The 16,402-nt window shown below is 42.7% G+C and overlaps 1 protein-coding gene across 4 annotated transcripts in view; it reads left to right on the plus strand.

Moving 5' to 3' along the window:
- LOC147105210 (TBC1 domain family member 22B-like) overlaps positions 1 to 16,402 on the plus strand; it is a 382,991-nt gene that overhangs the window by 75,663 nt on the left and 290,926 nt on the right. For all 4 annotated transcript variants that reach the window (XM_086011343.1, XM_086011340.1, XM_086011341.1 and 1 more), the window contains one exon: positions 3,573 to 3,643. In XM_086011343.1, the coding sequence (XP_085867469.1) occupies positions 3,573 to 3,643 (71 nt within the window). The remainder of the gene's footprint in view (positions 1 to 3,572; positions 3,644 to 16,402) is intronic.

Raw genomic sequence — 16,402 nt, forward strand, 5'->3', positions numbered from 1 at the left:
TCTGTTCAGGTATTGAATTCCACAAAGTTAGTGGGTTGTGGCTAAACAAATGTTGCAGATTTGCATAAAAATACGTGCCTGTAGAATGATTTAGTCTCAATTGCATCTATTTTTTCTGTGCCTTAAGGGTCAGTTATTCATATTTATGTTTGAAGTTCATAGAATTGCAGTGTTTAACTGCGCGCAAACGTAGAATAGAATCTGACAGTCCTGCAAGAATATGATCATAACTTAATTTTTGTCATCTTCATCTCCACGGTCCTTGTTCCCTTTGATATGCTATCACATTGATATCTCTTACCATCTGAAAAGTTGCATGTGAAGTCTGAACAACAACTTGCATTTATATAGTGCCTTTAACGTAGAAAAACATCCCAAAGTGCTTCACAGAGGCATAATCAGAAAATGGATGCTGAGCTAAAGGAGGGGATATTAAGAGGGATAACCAAAAGCTTTATCAAAGAAGTGGGTTTTAAGGAGGGTCTTGAGGGAGATGGAGAGGCAGAAAGGAGTGTGGGCCTAAGTCTGGCCGCCAATGGTGGGGTGAAGGGGAGGGGGGGGGGGGGGGGAGTACAAGAGGTCTGACCTGGAGAAGCAGAGAGTTTGGTGGGATTTTAGGGTTGGAGGAAGTTACAGAAACAGCGACGGACAAGGCCATGAAGGGATTTAAACATGAGGACAATTTTAAATTTGAGGCATTTGGGTGGGGGACGGGGCGGTGGGAGGACAGGAGCCAATGAAAGTCAGCAAGGACAGGCCAAATTGTTGCGGGATAGGATACTTGCAACAGAATTTTGGATGAGCTGAAGTTTATGGATGGTGGAGGATGGTCGTCTGACCAGTTGAATTTCGAGGCGACAAAGGCATGGATGAGTGTTTCAGTGACAGATGGGCTGAGGTAGCGGTGGAAGTGAGTGATATTACGGAGGTGGAAGTAAGCAATCTTTTTGATGGAGAGGTTATGGGGTTGGAAGTTCAATTCAGGGTTGAATATGATGCGGAAGTTGTGAACAGCCTTATGATGGTCTCATCTTGGTGACGAAGTCCATGAGCTCCTCATGCTTGTTGGAGGTATGGTAGAGAGGATAGGGGAGAAGGGTTCAAGGAGATGGTTGGCAGTGGCGAAAAGAAGCTGGGGGGCTATCTTTGTATTCAAGCTTGATTCTGGAGTAGTGGGTGGTTTTGTTAGAAGAGAGTGATGTTCGATAGTGTTAGATGTGGCCCAGGCAGATCTGGTAATTGTTAGTTCAGCCACTTGTGCACCAGGAATGCTCAAGTTTGCACACCTTGGACTTGAGGGAGCGAAGATGGTGGGGGGGGGGGGGCGGTGGCATACCAAGGGGAATGATGGGTGAGAGCAAAGCTTTTGCTAGGGACAAAAGCAGATGGCTTCAAAAGTATTGTAGTGAATGGAAAGTCTAGGCAGTTGGGAATTTGAAAGTGCAGTTGTAAGAGAGTTGGTGGGAGGTGGGGGAAAGCTTTTTCCAGGGATGGATCTGGGGAGAGTTATAGACAACAAGGATTTAAAGAGAGGTGAGAGGGGTGGAATGAGATGAGGTGCTCGAACAATGAGAGAGTCAGAGGAGTAGGAGCGAGTCCTAGATGTGACTTTGTGATCAGGGCCACACTGCCACCCTGATAATTTGGGCAGGGCATGTTGCGGCAAGTATAGCTAGGCAGGAAGCTTTGGTAAGGGGCAAGGTGTCGCCACCCAAGAGTTTCTGTCAAAGCCAGGATGTCACTGCAATCATCCACATGAAGGTCATGGATGCCAGGAGCTTTGTTTGTGAGTTTGTTTGATAATTCTGGATGGAAATGCAGATTATTGATCCGCTGGCGAGTCCAAGGGGCAGTGGTGGGTGGGGTGAGCTGAACAGGGAGGTTGTTGGTGAAGTTAGCTCCCAATGCATGTGCTGGTTGGGAAAGTTGGCGAAAGAGGAGGATGGGATTTCTGCTTCTAAGGAGGCAGTGGTGAACGCCTCTGAGCCTTTCGTAGAATGCCAAACGAGACAGAGAGCGTAGCTGTGGCCTTCTCCAAAGGAGATTCAGTTGGAGAGTAGGAAGGCAGAGGAGTAGTAATGGGTTAGGATAGGGATGGGGTAAAAGTACCTGCGAAGTAGGAAAAAATGAAAGGTGACATGACTAGGTGACAGGAAGGGGAGGAGAGAATGGCCTCAGAGTGGTTGAGAGAAAAAATATAAGTGATGGGCTGGGATCTGGATTCATTACCTTCATTTGTGCGGAGGTATAAGAGACGGAGCAGGAAAGACTTGAATTTATATAGCGCCTTTCACGTATTATAGGACGTCCCAAAGCGCTTTACAGCTAATGAAGTACTTTTATTTTGAAGTGCAGTCACTGTTGTAATATAAGAAATGCGGAATTTGCACACCGCAAGCTCCCACAAAACCGCAATGTGATAATGACCAGATAATCTGTTTTTTAGTGATGTTGATTGAGGGATAAATATTGGCCAGGACACGGATAGCTCCCCTGTTCTTGGAAAGAGTGCCATGGGATCTTTTATGTCCACTCGAGAGATCAGACGGGTTTATCATCTCATTAGAAAGATGGCACCTCCAACAGTGCAGCAGTCCCTCAGTGATGCACTGGAGTGTTAGCCTAGTGTTAGCTCAAGTCTCTGGAGCGGGACTTGAACCCACAGCCTTCTGACTCAGTGCTACCCACTGAGCCACGGCTAACACTGAGAGGTGGAAGTAGCAGAACAACTTTGTTGCAAAACTTTTCTAATTTCCCAAGCAGTTTTTGATTACGATTTTGAGTCTTTCTAAATATCCCTAAAATTATCTCTCTCTCTGTCAACAGATCACTGGGAAAATATTCAATATGCTTTTAGTATTTTGTTTTTAGCTCTGTTACACTGCACTACACTCTGGTTCTACTCTTGCTTTCTACTGTGGAAGTCACCAGAGTGGATTTCTACCCTTATTCTCCCTACTATATCTCACTCGTCCACCAAGACACTTTGGAGGAACAATTGGATGTTCCATTTGCTTATCTGTACTCCGCAACAGTCAAAACCATGAATGTGACCTTGATTTAGAACTGGTAGTACTTTTTTTTAAATTGGGAGAGGAGTGAGGCAAAGCTGTTTCAGGGAGGTATCCTTGTTCACAGATCTACCTTCATTTTTCTACCAGGTTGAAATTATGCTGAGCAGTAATTTGTCGAAATACAGTAGATTTACAAGAACATGAAAGACCACCGAGCATTTGAGAAAATAAATGCTCCTTTAAAACCTCCAAAGGGTTAATGACCAGTAAAATGTTGATTATTGGTGTTTACAAATCCAGAACATGTTTGTTTTTGCCAAATTTGTGTTTGTGCCTAGTTCAGTGGAACAGAGCGCTGGAAGCAGGCTTGCTTAATGTTCCCTGATGAAATTAATCTGATGTGGGAAAAAGGAATAATTTCAAGGGAAAACACTTTTTTTTTACAGGATGTGTGGGCTCCTTCCCTGCTGCTGTATTATTTGAACTTGTGAAGGTTAGTATTGGCAAGGGAGGTAGAGCACAATTATAAGTTAATTTCTCTCTCACTTATTTTTACAGAAGAACTAAGAAAGTACAGCTGGTCGGGTGTTCCAAGAGAAGTTCGTTCGGTTACGTGGAGACTCCTGTCGGTAAGCCAGTTAGCTGCAGTATAATTGATTATACAAAAGACAAAATTCAGAGTTTACATTATTTTTAATTTCTTCCTTATTGAATTGAAGTGTAGATATTTCCTATTTTTGAACAAACTGTGATCATAAAGGCCCAATCTTCTGCCGTTTTAGGATCATGTATCCTAAATCCTAATTCTTTTTCTGATTGTTGGAGATCAGAGATGAGTGGAATTTCACAATTGAAGACAATGGTTTTAAAGCGTTATTGTGCTGAGGGGAACTGCAAATAATGAACACACTCTTGGTGAACCTCTCTTAATCCTGGAAATCCTTACCTAAGTACATTGTGGGAGTACCTTCACCATATGTGGTTCAAGAAGATGGCTCACCACGACCTTCTTAGGGCAACTATGGATGGGCAATAAATACCGGTCTTGCCAGCTACATAGACATCCTGAGAATGAATAACAATAAACTTCTGGAAGACAATGGCCAGCTGTGCAAAAGGAAATGGTGTAATCATGACCGAAATTTTTTTTGTATTTAGTATACAGGAATATAAGCGCTAGTAAGTCAACAAATACAGGAAAAAAACAAGTGAATGAATGTTCTAGATTGAGAAAAAATCTGATTATCTTGTAGATTCCCTGAGTTCTCCCTTGCATTTCTCCATGGTTGAGGTGCATTAGAGCTTGTGTGAGGCATAGGTGTACTCTTGAATGGTTGAGAAGTGCTGGCAACTGTACATAAAATAGAGGACTTCTAGTGTTGGCTGCACTATTGTTTATGGCTTGCATTTTTAGGCTTCTCTGGGGACTCCTTTGGGCCAGGCCTGGGCTTCCACAAGAGATGGTTGTATGCAGAAAGACAAAGTAAGCCTTTCTTGAACACTTGAGTCTAAAGCAAAGCACTGCTGAATGCAAAAGATGTAGAGTGTAAATTATGTTTTTACCAGTTGGCAGGGCTTCTTTCCAGGTTTACTGTTATTTTAGGTGGCTTCTTCAGTCTGGCATGCTGGCTTTGGGCAGAAGTGATGACCTGGATCCCCTAAATTCATTTCAAAAACCTCCAAGGATCTTCAAACTCCAGTTTCAAAACCTGGGCCGTTAAAGAAGAATGCACCCCATCAATTGCTATGTTAGAATAGGAGCTGATTCTAGATGCAATCACTTCAGCTCCGCTATCAGCAAAGCAAATGGAATGCCTATCTAACCAAAGCAGTTCAGTACACGTTGGAGGAAGTTGAGCTTAAATTGCACAGTGCACTGGAAAGACCACATCGAGACATGAAGGAAACATTCAGGCCTGGAGGTAGTAAAGAGAACAGCCAGAAAAACTGATCTCTCGAGTCAGAGTGAGTTACGAGGAAAGACCTAAGGAGGCAACTAAAAATGCACCTCATGGAGGCACAATGTATACAGTAAATGATACAGAAAAGTTAAGTCCTGAATTATTGCCTCAAACAACTTAACTAATAGTAGAGCAAGGGTATGTGTTTTTTTTGGGGGGGAGGGTGCTTGGTGTTTGGGGAAGGAACAAGATCTGGATAATGTAATGGGGACCATATTTTTTTGTGGATAGATGAACCAAGTGCCTTCCTCATCCCTGTCTATTTTGTGAACCAGACTGTAGTATCTTTCTCCATGTGCTTTGATCTCCACCAATGGCCACTTACTCTTGTGTCCCATTGATTCTGAAGGCAGCAGGGGAGGACTACAGGAAACTCTGTTAACCGGCAAAATTCAGGAGTAGGTTCAGGTAAGTTTTACTTCATATTAGTGGCAGTTCCTGGATCTGTGGCTGTGTAACTGGGGTTCGTGCACTTGTTGCTAAGCAACAGGGATGTTTGGTCTGTGGCTGGAGTTCCTGCACATGTTGCTAAGTAACAGGGAAGCCTGGATTTGTTGCTGTGTATGGAGCTCTTGTACCTTTTAACTATATTTCTCTGTAATCCGGACTTTTTGATAAACCGACACCACGCCGGTCCCGTTGGTGCCGGATAATAGAGTTTCCTGCAGTACATATTGATTCCAAGGTGTCAATTTGCCTCTTTTAGCATGCCTTTACCCTGCTCTTAATAAGCACAATTGTCTATCATTCATTATACATTTGCACCTAAAGCTGAAATGTCTAAATATTGCCTGAAAAATATGATCTATAACATGCACTGGTGCATGTTAGCAGGTTATGTGCTTATAGAAGCATAGAAGATAGGAGCAGGAGTAGGCCATTCGGCCCCTCGAGCCTGCTCCGCCATTCGATGAGATCATGGCTGATCATCCAAACTCAGTACCCCGTACCTGCCTTCTCCTCATATCCCTTGATACCTTTAGCTCTAAGAAATATATCTAACTCCTTCTTGAATATATTTAAAGACTTGGCCTCAACCGCCTTCTGTGGTAGTGAATTCCACAGGTTCACCACTCTCTGGGTGAAGAAATTCTTCCTCATCTCTGTCCTAAATGGCTTACCCCTTATCCTTTAGACTATGACCCCTGGTTCTGGACTCTCCGACCATCGGGAACATTCTACCTGCATCTAGTTTGTCAAGACCTGTCAGAATTTTATAAGTTTCGATGAGATCCCCTCATTCTTCTAAACTCCAGCGAGTATAATCCCAATCGACCCAATCTCTCCTCATACGTCATTCCTGCCATCCCAGGGATCAGCCTTGTGAATCTTCGCTGAACTCCTTCCATGGCAAGAACATCCTTCCTCAGATAAGGTGACCAAAACTGCACACAGTACTCAAGGTGTGGTCTCACCAAGGCCTTGTACAACTGCAGCAGGACATGCTTGCTCCTGTACTTAAACCCTTTCGCTATGAAGGCCAACATACCATTTGCCTTCTTCACCGCCTGCTGCACCTGCATGCTTACCTTCAGCGACTGGTGCACAAGGACACCCAGGTCTCGTTGCACTTCCCCTTCTCCCAATCTATTGCCATTCAGATAATAGTCTGCCTTTCTGTTTTTGACACCAAAGTGGATAACCTCACATTTATCCACGTTATATTGCTTCTGCCCATTCACCCAACCTGTCCAAATCATCCTGGAGTTTCTCGGTATCCTCCTCGCAGCACACACGCCCACCCAGCTTTGTGTCGTCTGCAAACTTGGAGATATTACATCTAGCTCCCTTATCTAGATCATCAATGTATATTGTGAATAGCTGGGGTCCAAGGACCGATCCCTGCGGTACCCCACTAGTCACTGCCTGCCACTCGGAAAAAGACCCGTTAATTCCTACTCTCTGCTTTCTGTCCGCCAACCAGTTCTCTATCCAAGTCAATACCTTGCCCCCAATCCCATGTGCCTTAACTTTACACGCTAATCTCTTATGCGGGACCTTATCGAAAGCCTTTTGAAAGTCCAAATACATCATGTCTACTGGTTCTCCCTTATCTATTTTCCCAGTTACATCCTCAAAAAATTCCAGTAGATTAGTCAAGCACGATTTACCTTTTGTAAATCCATGTTGACTTTGTCCGATCCTGTCACTGTTTTCCAAGTGCTCAGCTATTACATCCTTTATAATGAACTCTAGCATTTTCCCCACTACTGATGTCAGGCTTACCGGTCTGTAATTCCCCGCTTTCTCTCTACCACCCTTTTTGAACAGTGGGGTAACATTAGCTACCCTCCAATCCATGGGTACAGTTCCAGATTCCAGTGAATTTTGGAAGATGATCAGCAATGCATCTACTATTTCTAGGGCCACCTCCTTAAGTACCCTAGGATATAGATTATCAGGCCCTGGGGATTTATCGGCCTTCAATCCCGTCAATTTCCCTAACACCATTTCCCTACAAATACTGATTTCTTTCAGTTCCTCCCTCTCATCAGACCCTATGTTCTCCAACATCTCTGGGAGGTTATTTGTGTCCTCCTTTGTGAAGACAGAACCAAAATATGCATTTAATTGGTCTGCCATTTCTTTGTTCCCCATTATAACTTCCCCTGCTTCTGACTGCAAGGGACCTACACTTGATTTCACTAATCTTTTTCTCTTCACATATCTATAAAAGCTCTTAGTCAGTTTTTATGTTCTCTGCAAGCTTACTTTCATATTCTATTGTCCCCTTCTTAATTAATCCCTTTGTCCTCCTTTGTTGAATCCTAAACTGCTCCCAATCCTCAAGGTTACCGCTTTTTCTGGCCAATTTATATGCCCTCTCCTTGGATCTTATGCTATCCCTAATTTCCCTTGTTAGCCACGGTTGAGTCACCCTTTTTGTTTTATTCTTATCCCAAACTGGGATGAACAACTTCTGTAGTTCATCCATGCGGTCTTTGAATGTTTGCCATTGCCTATCCACCGTCAACCCTTTGAGTGACATTCCCCAATCAATCCTACCCAATTCGCGCCTCATACCATCGTAGTTTCCTTTATTTAAATTCAGGACCCTAGTCTCCGAGTCAACTACTTCACTCTCATCCTAATGAAGAATTCTATCATATGATCGCTCTGACCCAAGGGGCCTCGTACAACAAGATTGCTAATTAATCCTCTCTCATTACATAATACCCAGTCTAAGATGGCCTGATCTCTGGTTGGTTCCTCGACATATTGTTCCAGAAAACCATCCCGTAAACATTCTAGGAATTCCTCCTCCACAGTATTTTTACTAATTTGGTTAGCCCAATCTATATGTAAATTAAAGTCACCCATGATGACTGCTGTGCCCTTACTGCATGCTTCTCTAATTTCCCTTTTAATGCCATCCCCAACCTCCGTATTACTGTTTGGAGGTCTATATACCACTCCCACTAACGTTTTCTGCCCCTTGATATTTCTCAGTTCTACCCATACAGATTCCGCATCATCAGAGTTAATATCCTTCCTTTCAATTGTGTTAATCCCCTCCTTAACCAGCAATGCTACCCCACCTCCCTTTTTTGCCTATCCTTCCTAAATATTGAATACCCCTGGATGTTCAGTTCCCAGCCTTGGCCACCCTGGAGCCATGTTTCCGTAATCCCAATCAAATCATATTCGTTTACCTCTATTTGCGCAGCTAATTCATCCACCTGGTTCCGAATGCTCCTTGCATTAAGACACAAAGCCTTCAGGCTTGTTTTTTTAACGCTCTCAGACCTATATGGATTATTATTTACTGTGACCATGTTTGATTTAAACCGTTGCGTTCTTTGCCTTCTAATTTTGTTTTTCTCCTTCCTGTCTTTTGCTTTTTTCCTTGTTTCCCTTTCCTCTGTCTCCCTGCTCAGGTTCCCAACCCCCTGCCACTTTAGTTTAAACCCTCCCCAACAGCACTAGCAAGCACTCCCCCTAGGACATCGGTCCCGGCCCTGCCCAGGTGCAAACCGTCCCGTTTGTACTGGTCCCACCTCTCCCAGAACCGGTTCCAATGTCCAAGGAATTTGAATCCCTCCCCCTTGCATCATTCCTCTAGCCACGTATTCATTTGAAATATCCTCCTATTTCTACTCTGACTAGCACGTGGCACTGGTAGCAACCCTGAGATTACTACCTTTTTGAGGTCCTATTTTTAAATTTACCTCCTAACTCCCTATATTCTGCTTTTAGGACCTCATCCCGTTTTTTACCTATATCGTTGGTGCCTATGTGCACCACGACAACTGGCTGTTTGCCCTCCCCCTCCAAAATGTTCTGCAGCTGCTCCGAGACGTCCTTGACCCTTGCACCAGGGAGGCAACACACCATCCTGGAGTCTTGATTGCGGCCGCAAAAATGCCTATCTATTCCCCTTACAATTGAGTCCCCTGTCACCATAGCTCTTCCACTCTTTTTCCTCCCAGCCTGTGCAGCAGAGCCACCCATGGTGCCAGGAAGTTGGCTGCTGCTGCCTCCCCCTGATGAGTCATCCCCTCCCCCCCCCCCCCCCAAACAGTATTCAAAGTGGTATATCTGTTTGAGGGGGGGATGGCCACAGGGGATTCCTGCACTACCTGCCTGCGCCTCTTACTCTGCCTGCTGGTCACCCATTCCCCTCCTGCCTGTACACCCTTAACCTGCGGTGTGACCAACTCGCTAAATGTGATATTCACGACGTCCTCAGCATCGCAAATGCTCCAAAATGAATCCATCCGCAGCTCCAGTGCCGCAATGCGGTCTGTCAGTAGCTGCAGCTGGACACACTTCCCGCACACATGGTTGTCAGGGATGCAGGAAGCGTCCCTGATTTCCCACATAGAGCAGGAGGAGCACACTGTCCTGCCATGACTTACCCTTTTAATTAATTAATTAAAATTAAATGAATCCCACCAATTTCACTTCAATTAAATGATATACTCAAAGGCCCTTGCTTAATAGTAGTCCCCGCTACTGTGAATTTTCTAAAATACTGAATTTGGTGTCAGAGAAATTGCTTTTCATTTTGAACACTAGAGGTCATTGTGGGTACACCTATATGCCTGTTAAATAGTATCTTGAGGACAAAAACATCTATCTATGGTTATTTTTCCATTTTTAAATCTGACATTTGGGCTAGAGTCAACATGAGCCATTACCTTCAGCAGAGAAAGTGGATAAACATCAAAAAGAAATAATGCTAAGTGAGGAAATTGTAACACATGTTTAAGGACCCTTTAAAGTCAGTTTTTATTGCTGATTTTAAAAAACAATTTTTCTGGGTTTTTATCTTTAGCAACAAAAATGGGGAGAAAATTAGCAGAAGAAAATAGGGCTTAAAAAACCAGGATAATTTCAGAGAAAATTGGTAACCATTAGTTTTATTTTGAGAAATATTAAACCTCAACAAAACAAGCAAGAGGCTAACACCGCAGTTAGGCTGAATGGATCATTACGTAGTCATCAAACATATAGGAGATGGATGAATAAACCTAAACATTCATATCTATTCCTGCTTTGCAACATTTAAAGTTGTATTTCAGGATGCCAATGATTGAGCTCAACCCCACCAAGATGTGAGTCTTTTATAATACTACACTGTAGGGTCCAATACAGTGGAAAATGTTATTCTATATTCAGTGAGGAGCAAATTAGTAGCAGTTGCATACAGTCTAAGCTCTATGGCCAGTAGTTGGCAGCAAAACATTGTGCTCATTTGGGCTACCATTTAGTAAATTCTTTTCCATTTTGAAATTTCCAGGATTTTTGAGGCTGTTTGTACTTTGGTGGATTAATACTTTCACTTTTCTTCCTGATGCTACAGCCAAATAATTTACAAATTGTTTCCCATTCAGAATTTGGAACTGAAAGTCGAGTCCTGGAATGCACGTCATTGTGTCAGTATTGTCATTGCGCACATTGTGTGCGTATATCATGACATAACGAGTGTTTTGACGTCACTAGTGTGACACGGCTCATTTTGGTATCCACGGGGAGCAGGGCAAATTCTGTTTTTTTTTGTGAGAAAGGTGCAGAAATCAGTTTTTATCGATCCACAAACCCAGAAAAATATGGGAATTTTTAGATGAGTGATTGGATAGGTTTTTCAATCTGTTGCTGTCCTGCACTTATATAGTCACAATACCTTCCAAAAAATCTTGTGATCTTAAGAAAACAATACAATGATGGGAAATTATGATGCAAGTTATATTTCATGACAAAGGTACAACTTCTGCATGGAATCGCAATAAAATAAACTATGTAATCAAAATACTTGCTTTTCATATATAGTGAGGGTGCTTAGAGGCTAATGTGATTACGGAAGTTACATTTACCTAGGGGTGGTCTTATTTCCTCTGGTTTAGTCAGCAGAGGTCTTCCCTGATAGGATATTGTTGTCCATGTTTACTTTATTATAGAGTGAAATAAGATGCACTTTATTTAGTAGGATTGTTTTTTCCAGTGCACCCACTATGGCAGACTCCAACCCACTCCCACTAAATTTGCTCAATGATATTTGCAGTTGTGTCAAAAAAATTAAAAACCCAGATAGAGTGAAAGAATGCCATATCATCATTTCTTATGATTGACTTTAAAAAACAATGCTGATGGTATTAAGGACAGTGTGGTGGCACGCGAAGCCTCTGCATTTTATACAGATACAGATTTAGACATGCAGTTTCTCACACGGTGAGCTTGTGGTCTGGATAATGCTGTGAGGGGAGCTTTTCACAAGGAGGAAAAGGAAATTGGGAAATTTGTTATTTTGGGCTGTTCTTGCACACCAATTAGTGACTGGATAAGGATGGCATTGGCAGAGGCCCTGGGAGCAGGCTGGTTGCCTGCCCTCCTACCTCCATAGTCCAGAAACAGCAGAGGAGAAAAAGGGAAAATTTCATTTTTAAAATTGCACCACTTTTAGTTGCCTATTTCAGTTAGTATTTGGAATGCATTCTATACCCTTACTGATTGTATTGTTGTTAATGGAATAAAATTGTTTTCTTATTTGTAGCCTTCATTTGTATTGATGGGGAGGAAAGGATAGAAGGCAGACTTAATCGTAAATTGGCAAATCATTATAGAATGTATACTTGTAGAGAGCAAAAGGTTGTGGTGCGAAATCATTCTAAATCCCGTTATTCATGGGTAAAATTGTGGTTTTAATTCTGCTTTTTCAAGAAAGGGAAAATCCTTGTTCTGTGTGAAGAGTTGTTACTGTTCCATTTGGTTATGCCTTTTGAGTTTTCACAATTTTGGAAACCATTTGAAAGGGTCTTGAAAGTCATGTTGCAGTGAGGGATCAGATAACCTTGTTACGTGTTGCAACTAAGTGTGGACTGGAGATACCTTCAATGTTCCAATTTCTTTTCTCTAATAGAGTGAGCACAGTTTTGCACTCCATGTATACTGCTGACATGACCATGCCCTTTAAAGTTGGTACTTGTTGCTCATTAATTCTAGTGGAGTTTCTGGGGGTTTTTAAGTTCAAATTGTAAACTGTAAAAAGTGTGAAGCCACCAGTTTGTACATGATTCAAGTCAATTCTGATTCAGCAGCTGCTGTTGTGTGCCGATTTATTACTCAATCCCATAATGTGGAGTTCCTGATGTAGCGCTATCTTTTAAATGCATCAGTGTGATTGAACAATAAGTTCTATTTGTTGCAATAAGGTTTGCACTATTTGTTGGTTCAGTGGGAAGACTGTGGTAAATACAATCACAGAATATGTTGTACCACAGCCCAGCATTTTAATTTGCCATTATATAAGCAACACCTAGATTTCTTTTTGGGAGATTCATTTTCATTCTTCAGCACGGTCAAGCTTGTCAGTAGCTTGATTTTTTTTAACCTAAAGACAGCAGCGTAATTTTTATATTTTCTCATATATTCCTCGAGCACCTTGCGCAACATGTTTTGGCTTTTGTTTTTAAGAGTGGTTAACTGCTCTGTTCCACAGTAAATAATTAAATGCTCTGCTCCATTTGGTTTATGCAGTCCGTTAGAGCTCATCATACAACCATGAACCAGATACAAGGAAAAAAAGCTCTGGTAAAACCGCAGTAATTGTCAGGATTGAACTGTGGCACTCATCGTAGTTATTGATTATATAACATTATTCTATAACCTAACTCTCTCACTGGATGCAGTATATTAGCCTAAAAAAAGCTTATTTGCCTACAAAAAATATAGATAACTTGGCTTTTTAAATGTTGTTTTTTGTCTAGGTGTGGTATGGAAGTTTCTGCCAACAGAATTAGATCCTACTGTTTAAACTATACTGTCCTGCCTTTGAGTGATGAATATGTGCATTAGTCTGTTGAAGTACAGCTGTGATTTCAGATGTTGCAATTAAACAACAGCTTGAGACTAGTTGTCACTAACTGATGACTTTGGGCTTAAGAACAGATTCGATGATGCCAGTTCTCTTGGTTGCAGCTGTTTTCATTTGATTCTTAAAAAAGAAATCTAGGTGTTGCTTATACAATGGCAAATTAAAATGCTGGGCTGTGGTACAACATACTCTGTGATTGTATTTACCACAGTCTTCCCACCGAACCAACAAATAGTGCAAACCTGCATCATGTCGCCAAAGTGGCAAAGATTTTCTCTGTCACCATATGTAACAAAATTGTAAACCCATTCTTACGATTTTGTTACACATAGCGCACAGAGGAAGTATTTGAGTACATGGCACAAGTTAAGAGTGTGTTGGAATGCTCTCCACTGCTTGGATGGGTAACACTCAAGAACCTCAACACCATCCAGGACAAAGCAGTCTGCTTGATTAGCACCTTACCCACGTCCAGCTCCTCCAACTCCATTTTAGTGGTCTGACACCACCTACACATTGAGAGAGTGGAACACTTTCTTGCATTATGTTCCATCTACAGGATGTACTGGAACAACTTGTCGAGGTGGCTTTGGCAGCACCTCCCAAACCCATGGCCTCCACCACCTAGCAGGTCAAAAGCAGTGGGTGCATTGGAACACCACCACCTTCAAGTTTCCCCACCATCCTAACTTAGACATGTATCACCGTTTGTATTTTTAAGCAAACAGCAAAGCAGACAAAGTTTATACTGTACTCAGCAAACAAAGTCTATTTACAGAGTCTGTTTAAAAAGAGTCTCTACCAACTGCAGGAGCAAAAGAAACTCGGCAACTTCTCCCGATTAAAAGTACGGCGATTTCTCCAGCAAAATGCAATGAGTGGAGGATAGTTACATACAAATTATGCGTGTAAAGTTAATCCCAGTTACTTACAAGAGTGCAGTCTCCAGCCATGATTGACAGGGGACTTACCCAATCCCCTCCATTCTGGGCAGGAATAGAGGTATCACTATATGCAGCCTAAAAATACACTGGCTGTAAGTCCTACTGTAAATCCCGCCCCACCTCCAACTTATTGATTGACATAGTGGTGTTGGTAGACACTCCGGTTCATCGTTGCTGGATCAAAATCCTGAAACATCCTACCTAACAGCATTGTTGGAGCACTTTCATCACACGGACTGCAGCAATTCGAGAAGAAGCCTGAGTAAGTGGAGTCAAGATACAGATCAGCCATGATCTAATTGAATGGCGGAACAGACTCGAGGGGCTGAATGGCCTACTCCTGTTCCTAAGACCCACTATGACCATCTCCAGGCTACTGGGGAGGAGCAATAAATACAGGCCTTGTCAGCGAAACCCACATACCATCCTGAGACTGAATTTTTTTTTTTAAATATAGAGAATGCCCAGCAGGGGCAATTTGCTGAAATGTAGAGCACCGTGGAGTGAAAGGCTTCTTCATGGCTATCTTTAGGGGAGTCTCAGAACAGTGAAGAACCAAGCATAGAATAGCATTCTCATTTACTGGTATCACTGCAGTCAGTCATAGGAGTCGGTCACTGGCAGAAAAGAATAACTTGCTGGGAGATTATTTGCCAACGGCAGTGTCTGTGAACTTCACCTACATCCCATGGACTGTTTTCATGCTGCCTGCTGGCCTCCAGCTGCAGGGTTTAGCACAAGTGGTGTGACTTCAGAAGTGTTGAGTGGTATGGCTTCCTGTAAAGGAGGCCGCATAACTTCCCTTGTACAGCCAGGTCCCACCAAGGAGTAAGCAAGTGCCTGACGCAGATGCGGGCAGACTCTGCATTGTTTCACATCTGGGACTGTTGCAGGGTCATCTGGGATACCTGTGCAGAAGGATCATGGCCACATCCATTCCAAGAGGCTAGCAGTACCCCTTCTTCAGCCATGACAATAGCTCTTCCCATTCGGCTAGGCATTTAATCACAATTTTATGTTATAGAGAAGAGATAACACACCTTATACTGACACCAAGGGGAGATATGAGTTTAGGAATTGGATAAGAATACTTTTGTGTAGGTACTAAAATAAATTGACTTTATTTCCACCTTTATTTGGTACTTCAATGTTGTTAAGGGGGAGGGAAAGGTTGTAAGTGGTAGGAAAGTTGGGCAACCTGCCAGATGACTGAGGGCATTTTCAGGGAAGAGTGACATGTCATGTATGTGTAAATTGGTTTTTCTTGCTCAAAGTAGTTGTGGATTGCAGTGTTTTTCACGACTCGACTGGTATGGACATGAGGGACCTCTAGGCTGTCCTTCTCTTGTTCTTTGCTGTCTTCTTGTGGGACTTCTGTGTCATTGGTCTTGTAACCCTGCAGTTGCATGCTTATCCCCTTTTACAGAACATAATTATGCAGCAGACAATGACACCCTTGGCCACTGGAGCAGCACCTCACCAGGGCGACATAAACTGTGGACTTGTTTTAGCATTCTGATGGTATGTCCAAATGTAACGTGGATGGTGGTATGGGCTTCATTATACCTCCTTTCTGCTGTGTGGGGGTACAGAATTGCCATCATGAGCAAGGCTTGCCCATATCTTCTAAGAATCGTCTGAACATCCTCTTGTCCCCTTCAAATAGTGTGGGAAGTGCAGACTACTGCAGGACCAAGAGATTTTGGGTGCTTCCTGGGAACTTGCACACTTGTTACTTGTAGCAAAATGTTTTTTATCCAGGCTTATATTTTTATGGTCTGACACCACCTACATATTGAGAGATTGGAAGCCCTTCCTTGTAGATATTCAGGTTGTAATGCAGAGCTCTGATGGCCACATGAATGGCACCATATACTCTTGGGAAGGATACCAGTTGATAATTCTGGGGAGGTCTCCTGGTGGTGTCTGCTCTCCACAGGGAAAGAGGGAAGTTGATTCCTACAGGCAAACATGGCATTGGTAACTTGTTTGTTACACATGTAAGCTGCAGGCTAGCTGATGTCACCTCCGGTTGCCTGGATGGACCCTGTGGCATAGAAGGACAAGATAGTTGTGACCTTCACAGCAATAGAAAAAGCAGTGCCATATAGTGAGGTGGTCTACAAATCAGACTGTAGCAGATGGTAGAGATCTATCACAGAATCTGCA

Source organism: Somniosus microcephalus, chromosome 18 (genome assembly GCF_052327205.1).
Source record: "Somniosus microcephalus isolate GS21.2 chromosome 18, FLI_Smic_1.0, whole genome shotgun sequence".
Lineage (NCBI taxonomy): Eukaryota > Metazoa > Chordata > Chondrichthyes > Squaliformes > Somniosidae > Somniosus > Somniosus microcephalus.